The sequence below is a fragment of the Salvelinus namaycush genome, chromosome 6, assembly GCF_016432855.1.
Source record: "Salvelinus namaycush isolate Seneca chromosome 6, SaNama_1.0, whole genome shotgun sequence".
Taxonomy (NCBI): domain Eukaryota; kingdom Metazoa; phylum Chordata; class Actinopteri; order Salmoniformes; family Salmonidae; genus Salvelinus; species Salvelinus namaycush.
Window position 1 is genome coordinate 29,503,794 of NC_052312.1, and position 14,236 is coordinate 29,518,029.

Here is a 14,236-nt window from a genome sequence, read left to right on the forward strand (position 1 = left end):
GAGAGAGAGCGTGCGAAAGAGAGAGGAGAGAGAGCGTGCGAAAGAGAGGAGAGAGAGCGTGCGAGAGAGAGAGAAGAAAGAGAGCACGTGCGAGAGAGAAGAAAGAGAGCACGTGCGAGAGAGAAGAAAGAGAGAAAGAGAGAGAGAGCGAGAGAGAGAGCGAGAGAGAGAGCGAGAGAGAGACAGCGCCTAGGAGAAAACTGACAAGATGGTTTTAGGGTGTTTTCACCCATGGTGCCATTCAGCCAATTTTTGTTAACAAAATGAATGGTCCCTTTCAGACAATTTGTGAACACGCCAAAGGAACTCAAAAGAGCCCCGGAATGTGAACACAAAGCTCCACACGTTCTCTCGTCATTATTCTCGACTCGACTACTGCAACACCGTTTCCCCTGCCATAACCCCTCACAAGAGACGATGATGTACAGGTTCACAGAAGAAACGTGTGCCGTTTTTGAAAATTTATTAGCGATTGTCATGAATGCACAGAAATTCCTAAATATGTGTGGAGTTTTGTACTGACACAATGTTCAGATAATGTTTTTGCAATATGTGATCTATAGAACTTCATAAGCTGTTTATTTGATTGTGAGGTTTGAATAGTGTGAGAAGAGAACATATTTGGTGACAATCACAACATATGGTACAAAATCAATGCTAGCTCTTAAAGGGGCAGTAGCCTACATTGGGTGTTACATTTTCAATTACAGCATTATTTAATTAACTTCTCTAGGGTACGTGAGACGGTAGCGTCCCACCTCTTCAACAGCCAGTGAAACTGCAGGGCGCCAAATTCAAATACAGAAATACTCATTATAAAAATTCAGAAAACAAAACATATTTTACATAGGTTTAAAGATTAACTTCTTGTGAATCCAACCACGGTGTCAGATTTTAAAAATGCTTTACGGCGAAAGCATACCTTGCGATTATTTGAGAACAGACCCCAGCAGACAAATCATTACAAACAGTAACCAGCCAAGTAGAAGAGTTACACAAGTCAGAAATAGAGATAAAATGAATCCCTTACCTTTGATGATCTTCATTCGGTTGCACTCAGCAGACATTCATTTACTCAATAAATGTTCCTTTTGTTCGATAAAGTCTCTTTATATCCAAAAACCTCAGTTTTGTTCGCGCGTTTTCTTCAGTAATCCACAGGCTCAAACGCAGTCAAAACAGGCAGACAAAAAATCCAAAAAGTATCCATAAAGTTCATAGAAACATGTCAAACGATGTGTATATTCAATCATCAGGTTGTTTTTAGGCTAAATAATCGATAATATTTCAACCAGACAATAACGTCGTCAATATAAAAGGTAAACAAGAAAGGCACTCTCTCGGTCACGTGCATGAAAAAGCTCTGTGACACTTTAGGGTCCACTCATTCAGACAGCTCTTACTTCCTAATTTTTCAGAATACAAGCCTGAAACAATTTCTAAAGACTGTTGACATCTAGTGGAAGGCATAGGAACTGCAATTTGAGTCCTAAGTCAATGGATAGTGTAATGGCATTGAATAGAAAACTACAAAACCAAAATATAACCTACTTCCTGAATGGATTTTTCTCAGCTTTTCACCTGCCAAATCAGTTCTGTTATACTCACAGACACTATTTTAACAGTTTTAAAAACTTTAGAGTGTTTTCTATCCAAATCTACCAGTTATATGCATATCATATCTTCTGGGCCCGAATAGCAGGCAGTTTGATTTGGGCATGCTTTTCATCCAAAATTCCGAATGCTGCCCCCTACCCTAGAGAAGTTAAGCAATAATACGAGGCCACAACAGCCACCAGAGCCATGGTAAAAATGGCATAACACATGGACTCAAATGTAGAATTGCTTTTATACAACAGGTTACTACCAGTTTTTTTTTATTGACATTTCTTTGTATATATCCATAAAAACTAAGCAGATTCCATGATTTCGATTGGCTGAGAAAAGGTGTCTGTCTCATCCAGACTCCCAACAGGTTCATTATTATAGCACAGTGGAGATCGAATTTCAATATTGCAACAATGTTGCAAATGTCTAGATGGTTTATACAGTGAGGATAAAGTGTATAAGTTGCACGGCTAGGCAGATGAGAAAGTGGATCTGTAAAAGTAGTAGTGCGTTGCTAGGTAACAACATAAACAATGGTACTTTTTATGAATGAGGCCATGTGTATGTTGCCTTGTATATCATGGGCAGGATAGGCTCTAACAATGGGTATTCCTAACCATCTGTAGTATAACTAATCAATAATACATGAGGCCATGTGTTCACAGAAGAATGTCATTTGTATCATGGCTGTGATGTGGTCATAGCCGTAAGGCAAAGATCATTAAATTGGGCTGAGTTCGTTTTTTGGGGGGGGGGGTTCACATATAGTCCTCTTTAATGTGAACTCTGGGGTAAAAACTCAGTTCTCTTTGTATTCACACTGCCCTTGCCTTTGAATGAGGACTCAACTCTTTTGCCAGTTCACTTCCCCTATTTTGTGGACCGAGCCCTCTTTGCATTCACATTGTTATGTTTAGAAAGGAACCAAGATCTTTTTCCAACATTCACTCAATGCACTCTGGGTTTTTACAAAGTGCAGAACAAGCCATTTCATCAGAACACCCTTACTTACCGAAAGGAGCTTCCACGTGATTGGACGAACCTGGCGCGGAATTCCAGACCAGCTCAACTTTCGTAATTCATCTGAAAGTGGAAAAGACAGAGAATTACATTATGACACTTTCAAAGAATATACAAGACCACTGAGATTCTTTGCCTGAAGAAAGCAAAAAAAAAGAGAATAATTAAATGAACACAAATGTCAACAATTCCATATTCCACTACGAAGCCTTAGGATACAGATAAGCCTACAGCATCAGCCTAATGCATTTATCATGTTTGCTTCGGGGGGGGAACATATTTCCTGGAAAGACAGCGACATGCATATTTACTGTACAGCCTATTTCCCCCAAATACTCAGAAATCCCAACACCTACAGAGATCATGATGCCAGAAAATGAACCCAAAACATATGTTCGCTCTTGAGGAAAACATATTTCCTTGAAAGACAACAGCATGCAGATTTCTGAATTGCTGTATATTTTTCCCACATTCCCTGATATCCAACACATACAGGCATTGGGGTGCCAGGAAATGAATTCCAAACCCAAAGATTCTCCTCACGGTCTCTGACTTCCATAACATTAGAATTTGATGGGTTTAAAGAGGTTTCCCACCACATTGTCAGGAGGCCGGGTTCTGGGGCCCACGAGCGTTAATGTGAATAAATCTCACAGAGAGGTGCAAATTGGACTTTTAAATTGGGAAAGATGAGCTCCCTCTGGGTCTATAAAACCACCCCAAAAAAATGGTTTATGCTGGATTCTTCACATTGGCTGTGTCCCAATTTGCAACCTATGTAGTGCACTTTTGACCATGGCCCATTAGTGCACTGGTCAAAAGCAGTGTACTACTGTATATAGGAAATGGGGTGTCATTTGGGATGCAGCCATGGTTTAACACTGGATTCTTTCACAATATGTCCACTGCATACTTCAAACTCTGCGAGAGAGGACCGTGCTAAATTGGGCATAAAAACACCCCTATTTGAAGAGGAAAGATCTTTATTTCCATTTCCTGTTGAGAACATGGACAACTACGCTGCCTACTCTACCCATTGACTACTGTAGATATGATGAATATTATGATAACAAAAAGACTGACTGAGGAAACTGGCTGAGTACATAGCAGAGGAACCTTTACATATTCAGAACAGGACATTCAGAAATGAGCTAGATGGCGTTCCTATCGCAAAATAAAAGGATGACATTGATTGGGGACTTGCTAGCCGAATAGTTTTGCTTTGTACATAACTTTATAGTTCTATGGTTTGTGCACTACTCTACAGAAACCTAAAGAAATCTGACCATGAACAATTTATCTTCACTCGATGAGAGTCCTTGAACATACATGTATGGAGCACTGAATGCACATGAGGTACAGAGTTACAATTGTTTGCATTAGTCTGTGCACTAAACTATAGGAACCTTTAGATAGAGATATGACATTGAACCATCTCTCAACTCAGAGAGCCCTTGTATTTATAAAGATATATGGAGATCCTATTGAATTGCAGTGAATTCTCAGTATTGCTATAGTTTGCAACAAAATTCAGCTGTGAGAAGATTTCTGTTGGAGTGGATGGAACATCATTTAAATTATTTACGCTCTGAAAATTGAACACAACTAAACCTAAAAATAGATTTTATTTTAAAATAATAATTTCATAGCTTGCTTACATTGACACACGATAATGTCTCTTTTTGTATTCGTCACTGGCGGGACGGTTTTGCTCGCAGGCCAACTATTGCTGACCCCTGCCCTATACAGTACCCTACTTTTAGCCAGAGCCCTATTGGCCATGGTAAAAAGTAGTGGACTATAAAATGGAATACTAGGGTACTTGGGACGCACACAAGACCTTCACCGGTGTCATTCAGCCATAATTCACAAATGGCAATGTATCGAGCCTCGCTTCAGCCTAACTAAAGTTTAGGACTGTATCATTAACATTCCGCTTGCTTATTCCAATCCAAATTCAACAAGAATCTCTTCAGTGTAATTGCATATTGTGCATTGTCTCACTCGTGTTAGGAGAGCGGGGGAAACTGATTTGAGTGTAAATGAGATGACACCGGCAGGCAAAACACCGCTTCCTCTCCCCCTCCCCCACACCACCTCCCCATCCCACACACCACCTCCCCATCCATCCCTCCCTCCCACTCTACCTCCCCTTCTCTCTCTCTCCCTCCATCTTTCGAACGCTATCCCTCTCCTTCCATCCCTCCCACTCTACCTCCCTCCATGTAAAAACAGAAGCATCTCCGACTTAGGCCTAACCTCGACTCTTGTTCAGATCGCAGGCATGAAATTGGTACAACACAGCAGACATATTGATTAGTTCCAAATTACTTTGCCCGGCAGTTCTAAAACAAACGCAATAGAGTATCGTGTTAGTGACAGATATTGCAATGGGAAATGTTGGCATGTTCTAAACAGGAAGGCCTGGATTAGTCCATTGGCTAAATCAAGTATCCACTTATACAATTACTAATACGTTGTATAGCCTATCACTAATGCTTTGTATACCATCGCCACTTAGGCTTAACAACATTCTGAGCATGTTAGTTTTTCATCTATTTATCCTTTTATTTATTATTTTCATTCCCATTGAGATTCAAAACCATTTTCAGGGTCTCCTGAGTGGTGCAGAGATCTAAGGCACTGCATCGCAGTGCTAGCTGTGCCACTAGAGATTCTGGGTTCGAGTCCAGGCTCTGTCGCAGCTGACCGGGTGACCCATGGGACGGTGCACAATTGGCCCAGTGTCGTCTAGGTAAGGGGAGGGTTTGGCCGGCAGGGATGTCCTTGTCCCATCGCGCACTAGTGACTCCTGTGGCGGGCCGTGTGCAGTGCATGCTGACACGGTCGCCAGGCGTACGGTGTTTCCTCCGACACATTGGTGTGGCTGGCTTCCGGGTTAAGTGGGCATTGTGTCAAGAAGCAGTGCGGCTTGGTTGGGTCGTGTTTCGGTGGACGCACGGCTCTCGACCTTCGCCTCTCCCGAGTCCATACAGGAGTTGCAGCGATGAGACAAGACTGTAACTACCAATTGGATACCATGAAATTGGAGAGAAAACAGGGTAAAATAAAATTTAAAAAAATTCAAAACAATTTCAGAAGAGAGCAAGAAATCAAGCATTTATTAGATATACACCATATAAAATCAACAACACAGTGACGGTAGGCATAGGATAAAGGCTAGCCTATAGGACATAGCAATTGTACCATATTTCCTCTCCGTATCTCCAGGGTCTCTACTGACATACATAGATTCTATAGTGAATCACAGCCCACAGAACACTATGGTCACGTCCCAATAATATCGCCTTCCTCCTGAAGTGTGCAATCGTAACTGACATTAATCTCACAGTGGGGAGAGAGAGTCGTACACAGCCTTATACACTTTCTCTCCTCGGCGCTGATGACCTCCAAAGACGATCGTTCTCATGGCCATACGTGCAAGGCTTCTGTGTTTGGGAAGGTTGGAGGCCAGACATTTACCTGGCACCAGCTGGCCAGCAGTGTGAGAGCATCTGCCTGCTGCAGCCATACATCACAGAAGGAATATCACAGAACATGGTGGAACACACCCTTTGTGCTCGCTGCATTTTAAAACACTACTCGAAACTGACAAAGATGGCCGCAGCTGGAAAAATCAGGATTAGGTCAAAAGTACTGCGCTACATGGGTCCCTCTGATTGAAAGTAGTGCACTAATAGTTGAAAATGAGTGCACTATAAAGGTTATAGAATGTTATTTTAGATGCGGTCTGCATGTCCCTTTAACATCCTCTCCCTAGCTGACTCAGTCAGCTAACTGATGAGGAAATTCCATCCGGAGCTCCTGCTACATGGAGAAGGAAACAACACGACCTTGCTCAGTTTCGTAGAGCCAGGTCTTAAAATTGCAAATGCTGCTTCATTACTGGCCGGAGCTGTCATGTTTCTCAGAAAACACGGCTTTTTCAAGAATATATCACATGTTCATTAGAATAAAAAAGCAAAGCCTGAAACACTAGTTGAACAAGGTCCCTGGGGATGTGGACCTAGAACTAAATCAAATCAGAAGACGCAGAGCCCTGTGTGAGATTATGAGGGAAAGCACAGTGTGAAGCACATCAGTCAGCATTGTGATTGTGTCTGAGCTATGAGGCTAATCTAAGAGAAACAGAGGAAAGGTGTATCCTGGACAGGGTGATACAGGCCAAGTCAAATGAAAATGCCAGCACAGACTACTAATGACAAATAGAATATACTGTAGGCCTATTTCTTCTAAAGGGGGGGGGGGTGACTCGGTCAGGCTTCGACCCCTGGAATCACAAACACACATAGCTAAGACATGGAAAATGTGTAGAATTGCAGGAAATAACCTTTAAAAACAGCAAAACAATACTCTGCCCCATGCAAAATGTGTAAAATCTCTGCCAACAAGAGGGGTGTAGAATTGCAGAATATAATTAGCTTTAAAACAACCACCACTGGCCATGCCCCCCCTACTAACATTTCCACCGCTGCTGAAAAATCCTAGGGGAAACACTGTTATGTCATAGACTCTCTCTCTCCCTGAGACCACTTCCTATCCTATCCCAGTCCTTAGACTACGAAGTTAATGGTTTATTCATGAGCTCACACCGGATAGGTCTTGGCTACAGTACAGTTTCACTTGTGGCCACGCCGGTACTTTGTAACATCGTGTACCTCCCGTTTAAGCATTGTAACAACTGTATCCCTATGGGTGAAGTTGAAGTAATGGATGCTAAATACCTTCAAAATATGGCCATGTTTATAATGTACTGTACAATCCCAACACAGATTGTGTCGTTTCATTCTCCAGCTGGAGAGTCAAGTGCTTGGATTTGAGTCCAAATCATGTGTGTGTGTGTGCTTGTGCGTGAAAGAGAGGAATAAAAAAAATAGAGAGAAAAGGCAAGACAGGCCATTTATCAGGAAAGATGAGAGCTGTCAGTCTGTGTGCTGACTGAGTGAGGTAGTCAGTTGGGAAGCCGGAGCCATGCACTATTCAAACACTACTCAGACGGAGAGGGGGCAGTGGGGCGGACAGACAGCCAAGAGGTCCTCACACACAGCTCACATTCAAAGACAACCAAAAAGCACAGAAAACACCCATCAATAAACAAACACCTCACTCAACTTCTTCTGGCTGACTCCCCTGCTGCCATGAATCCACTACAGCCCACTATTTTCAACAAATACGTAGCCCTCTTTTGAATAAAAGCATGTCAACAACACAAAACAAACACTTACATACTAAAGTGATACGCTATAATATCAGACAGCGACAGCAGATCCCGTAGGCCTATTTCTATCACAGCCGACAACAACCCTAATAAAGAAAAATCCCCAGCAACATCCCAATACACTCCGATGTAGGCCTGTGTAGGCCTGTAAAACTAAGGCGGACAGGCTACAATCTCAGTGGCAGGCAGATCCCCTTTTCTTCAAACGCAGGGGCCCAAGACAACATCCCCAGCAGATAAACTAGGGCCTACCTCCACATCATCACTATCATGGCTAAAAGGGATGTCATCCGGCCTGACGCATTTATGCGGCGCTGTAAAAGTTTTAGCTGATGCTCTAAACCTTAAGCACTATGTCTGTCTGTGTGAGAGGCAGAGTACAGTGCTGTTAACTCAGGTAAAGGACGAAGAGACAAGCAGCTGGTGGCGACAGGCTCGTGAACTAATAGGAGTCTTGTAAAAAGACACTCCTCCGTATTACCACCTGGATTCTGGAATGTAGTCTACATCCCAAATGGTACCCTACTCTCTATAAAGTGAGAGAGTAGTCAAACTACTTTTGACCCAAGCATGTATAGCACACTAGGCCTATATAGGGTACAGGGTTCCATTTGTGACGCAGCCATTGTGAGATATAGTACAGATGACTGGGGAGTGAATGGTACAGTAAGGACCCTGTCAACTCCCCCCTAGCCCGGCCTCTCAAAGTCACTGCAGAGAGAGGTGGTCGGCTTCTTAAACTGATTGCATTATAAATTCCCCTACTTCTTATAAATGATCCTACTTCTCTCGTGATGTTAACAATGTACAATATTCTAATTTCAGATGACACTTTTAAAAACCAACTTTTTTGAACTTCTCCCTAGTCTCTAAACTGTGTGTGATGCCAGCTTTTTAATGAGGTTGAGTAAAATAAAATGTTTTAGTCTCAGTTTTGAGGAAGCCACCAGATCTCTATATTGGTTGTGATTTGGCTCATGGGGAGTTGGTTGTCCTTCTGGAAGGTTATCCCATCTCCACAGCGGAACTCTGGAGCTCTGTCAGAGTGATCATCGGGTTCTTGGTCACCTCCCTGACCAAGGGCCTTCTCCCCCGATTGCTCAGATTGGCCGGGTGGCCAGCTCTAGGAAGAGTCTTGGTGGTTAAAAATGTATTCCATTTAAGAATGATGGAGGCCACTGTGTTCTTGGGGACCTTCAATGCTGCAGAAATGTTGGTACCATTCCCCAGATCTGTGCCGACACAATCCTGTCTCTGAGCTCTAGGAAAATTCCTTCGACCTCATGGCTTGGTTTTTGCTTTGACATGCACTGTCAACTGTGGAACCTTATATAGACAGGTGTGTGCCTTTCCAAATCATGTCCAATCAATTGAATTTACCACAGGTGGACTCCAATCAAGTTGTAGAAACATCTCAAGGATGATCAATGGAAACAGGATGCACTGGAGTTCAATTTGGAGACTCATAGCTGAGGGTCTAAATACTTTTGCAAATAAGGTATTTTTGTTTTTTATTTGTATTAAATTTCTTAACATTATTAAAAACCTGTTTTCACTTTGTCATTATGGGGTATTGTGTGTAGAATGATGAGGGAGGCAAAGTATGTAATACATTTTAGAATAAGGCTGTAAGGTAACAAAATGTGGAAAAAGTCAAGTGGTCTGAATACTTTCCGAATGCACTGTATATTATGACGACTGGTTTTCATGCAAACTTTTTCATTGAGAGATACTGCACCAAACATCTTAGTTAGATGTAAAATTATATCTAATATCTGCTCGGCTAAAATGTAAAAAGAGTAATCTAGAGGATTCTTAGATTAATTCAGACTATTTTGAGGAAGTGTATGTATACAGTGTCTCAAAATGGACAAACAGCACTATTGCCGCTTTTTTCTCGTTATTTCAAGCGAAGGTCTTTTAAGGTAGTATGCGAGCACACTCGTTCGGTTCGCCAATTGGCGGCAGCCAAATTGAAGCAGGCTGACGCTTTTAGACACACTTTCCTAAGAAGCTCGTCAGCCACTGAGTACTGCATAAATTCAACTGGGGGAAAACTCCATCGTTGGTGGCCAGAGGCCTTTCAAGTCTCGATTCCTCCAATTTGGGGATGAAAAGCTGTTGATAACGTCGAAAGCACACAAACACACTTTGACACTAAAAGCAACTCAAGTTGGTGCTCTACAGCAGTTAGGAACTTAGGCCTACTTCAGAGTCCCCTTAACATATTACTGGCCTGGACAGGCAAAAACAACTTGTATTGGTTACCATACACCTGACTTTGTGTGCTAAGTAATAACGCACAAAGGAATTAGCAATCAGAAGAGGGAGACAACTGGCACTTGAGGGCCTGCCTGGTGAGACCTGCTACAGTTGAGCAGCTTTTGGCCTAGGGCATCGCCATGAGAGACATAATCATCACAGTACTTGTCATTTAGCCTCTGGTCTTAAATGAACACCGAGGTCTGTGAAATACTGTACCACACCAGACAGAAACTTGAGCTACTATAGTGGTTCAACTTTCCAAAATGGAGATGCTGTTCATGTTTTTGAGGGATGAGTGTCTTGCGCTCCTACTCTACGGTCCAATCTCCAGGGTATTCATCATTGGATGAGCTCGTCCTAATAGACAACTTAACTAGCCATCTAGTGCTTTACCTGGAAAATCTCCTCTCGACTAAACCCAAAGACTTTTTCCTAGATAACCATATTTTGGAGGATCATACTTTTATCCAATTTTCATACACACTGGAGAAATACAGATTTTCCAGCACAGATTTTCAACAAAATGTCAGAATTGAGTTCAATTGAATTAGATGCCCACTTTGAGTTCTGATGTCAACTGAGGGCACACAGTCTGAATGTATTATAATGTTTTATATAAACTGCCTTAATTAATTGTAATTGTAAATAATTGTATAAACTGCCTTAATTTTGCTGGAACCCAGGAAGAGTAGCTTCTGCCTTGACAGCAGCTAATGGGGATCCACAATAAACACAAATACAAATACAAATGTTTCAGTCAGAAGGCAGGGAGGGGCAGAACTAGCCAAACTTTCCTCTTTCAAAGCGGATAGTAGAACAAGTAGAATAGTAGAACAAAGCGGATTTTATCACCAAAAAAAGGAGGTTAGATTAAGATCATGATTCATGTCTGTGTCTGGAATGGCAGCCTATTTGGCATAGGCCTATATTGCACAACTTTTGACCAGCTGCCATTTCAGACGCATCCCATGCACAGTATCTTTATCAGTTATCAACCCGTGCTTAACTAGAACCCTGCCTGAGGACAGGGAGGTTCAGTTGGGTAAACTTCAAATCAGGATCAATGAGTTAGCCAGCTATCTTTGATTAGAAAGCTAAACTTAGATATGCGTTTTAAAGCCGTTGAGTCAATTAGTCCAGGGGTTCCCAACCTTTTTTCCCCAGGGGCCCCTTTTCCACTTTTGAAAAATGTCACGCCCTCAGCTTTTTTATTATTATTGTTTATTGAGATAGCCTTTATTAAAAATACCATCAGCTTGATTGTTTCATTTGAGGGACGTAGGAAACGTTTCTTTTGAAGCTAATTTAATGCAATTCTACATAGCCTACCTAAAATAAATCATGAGTCTGGTTAGACTATCATAATTATAATGGATAAGAAAAATAAAGTGCAGACCAGATTTAACCAAATTTTATTCCGCTATCAAATATGTTTTATGATCATTTATATTAACCCTCAATTTAATTATACATTATGTTTTACAGAAATTGACTAGATGAACTGATAGCGACAGAGTCACACATTGTATAACATTACTTCCCAAGCAAAGTCAATTTGTTTTTACTCCTCCACTTTAGAAGGTCGTATCTCAGATTCTGAATGTCAGAGACAAATCAAAAGATATTCCCATGTGCAGAGTCGCGTTTTCCTCATGCAAATCAAGGAAGGCCCCGCACCTACCCACAAAATGTTGGTGCCCCCTAGGTTGGGAACCCCTGAATTAGACCATGCCCACCCATTTCAAGCTTATATTTCCAAAACAAAATCTAAATATTTAGTTAGCTTGCTAACCCATGGACTTTGCTTTGTAGTATACCCCTCTGGTTCAGCTGAAACCTAGCCTGGTGACTTCTGTGACCTCATTGGGTCCCAAAATCAGGCTATTTTCAATGCTAACTTTGCATACAACCTATTATGTAAAACACAGGGTACATACACATTTTGACAGATTGAATTTCATGACTTTTCCATTATTTTTAACCAACTTTCCAAGACCAACAATTGGAGGCATCTCTATGTAGGTATACATTTCTTTTTTTTTTTCTTTTTTTTTTACAGACGCTCTTATCCAGAGTGAATTACAGTAGTGAGTGCATACATGTTCATACTTTTTTCGTACCCACAACCCTGGCGTTTGCATAAATGTGGTATCGACACTGGGAGGCTAATCTCTGATCACATGTAGCCTACTGTCGTTGTGCAAGGCACTTAACCCCCCCCCCCCCACAAAGTAAAATACATGTTAGGCAACTGTATAAAACACGTGTTCAACCCGTGGCCTGGAAAGCTACTGGGTGTGCAGGCTTTTGATCCAGCCCTGCTCAAACGTCAGAGTCAGTTTATCAAGGTCAGGTTGAGCAACTCCTTTCTAAAATGTGGTTTGTTAAGAGGGGGACTGGAACAAAAGCCTGCATACCCAATAGCTCTCCTGGAGGATGGTTGACCACCCTTGATGTAAAACATTGTAACATTTTATAAAATAATTCAATATGTGAGGCGGCCAACGAGAACCCTTCGGATGTCGCACCAACTCTGTTGGGGGAAAAACCCAAAATGCAACAAAAATCTGATTGATCGTTTTTGACACTTTAAACCATTTACTTTATTGTAATGTAAAAATGTTGTTTGATAACTTAAGGAAAATAGTAGATTTTCAAGGTTTTTCTATATTAGCCAGCATGCCCAATTTGAAAACGCTAGCTCCAACTTCCTTGAAAACTTGAAAAGTGTTGCAGCTGACTTGGCCCATTCAAGATAACGTGCAACAGATCAATGAAATCAGACTGGTTAAGACACAGAATAATTCCCTAGCTAGTTAGTAATGTAGTAGTATAAAGTTCTCATTTACATTCAACAATGTAGTTATGAATAGAAGTGGGTCAGATTTTCAGTTTTCCTACAAGTAGCACCTTGTGCTGGGGACAATAAAAGGCTACTCTAAAATGTCCAGTTTTGTCACAACACAAAGCCAGTTTTGACGGAGCGTGCAATTGGCATGCTGACTGCAAGAATGTCCACCCGAGTTGTTGCAAGATAATTTAATGTTAATTTCTCTACCATAAGCGACCTCCAACATCGTTTTAGAGAATTTGGCAGTAAGTCCAACCGGCCTCACAACCGCAGACCACATGTAACCACGCCAGCCCAGGAGATCCACATCCGGCTCCTTCACCTGCGGGATCGTCTGAGACCAGCCACCCAGACAGCTGATGAAACTGAGGAGTATTTCAGTCTGTAATAAAGCCCTTTTGTGGAGAAAAACAAATTCTGATTGGCTGGGCCTGGCTCCTGACCGGGTGGGCCTATGCACTCCCAGGCCCACCCATGGCTGTCCCCCTACCTAGTCATGTAAAATCCATAGATTAGGGCCAAATGTATTTATTTCAATTGACTGATTTGCTTATATGAACTGTAAAAGTAAAATTTTTGAAGTTGTTGTTTATATTTTTGTTCAGTATATATCAAAAATCAAACGACTATGTTAGGCTACAAATCTTTTTATACAGCTGAATTAAGTCCACACAGTTTTTCAGGAAATATATACTGCATTTTCTAGATTAGTCATATTTATCTTAGAAGTGTTTACTTTGCAGGCTGACTAGCAAATATTAAGTTGCAATGTCCCATACATTGGATGCCCAAATCAACTGGAAGTATTGCAGCCACATAATCCTAAACAAATGCTACATCTAACCTCTTTAGAAAGAGGGAAAGACAGAGACATGTGACATAGCGAGAATGAGAGCGAGAGAGAGACAGCAAAAGGGAGAGAAAAGGGGAGACAGAGTTCAAATGAAAGAGATGAGAGGCTGTGAATGAGATCCATTCATATTCTCACTCTCAGTGATGATAAATGGGTTTGGCCTGCTCTTGCCATGGTCTATGTGGCCTTAGTGCTGTAAAGCCTGCTCTGTTCCGCTCTATCAGCCTGCCTACCTCTGCCAGGTTCACTGCTCTGTCTGGAGAAACCCAGAAATCCTGACATAGACAGACTGCACTAGTGCTCAAAATCAAAACACACCCACCCACAAACACATATGGCTGATGATTGCTTGAATTAGAAACAAAAACTAAATATTGCATCTGGAAAAACTAAAGTTCCT

At 41.6% G+C, this 14,236-nt stretch overlaps 1 protein-coding gene across 2 annotated transcripts in view; it reads right to left on the reverse strand.

The window, feature by feature from the left end:
- The window catches only part of LOC120049843 (TBC1 domain family member 22B-like), a 189,730-nt gene that overhangs the window by 155,068 nt on the left and 20,426 nt on the right, over positions 1 to 14,236 (reverse strand). For both annotated transcript variants that reach the window (XM_038996298.1, XM_038996297.1), the window contains exon 6: positions 2,621 to 2,691. In XM_038996298.1, coding sequence (XP_038852226.1) covers positions 2,621 to 2,691 — 71 coding nt within the window. The remainder of the gene's footprint in view (positions 1 to 2,620; positions 2,692 to 14,236) is intronic.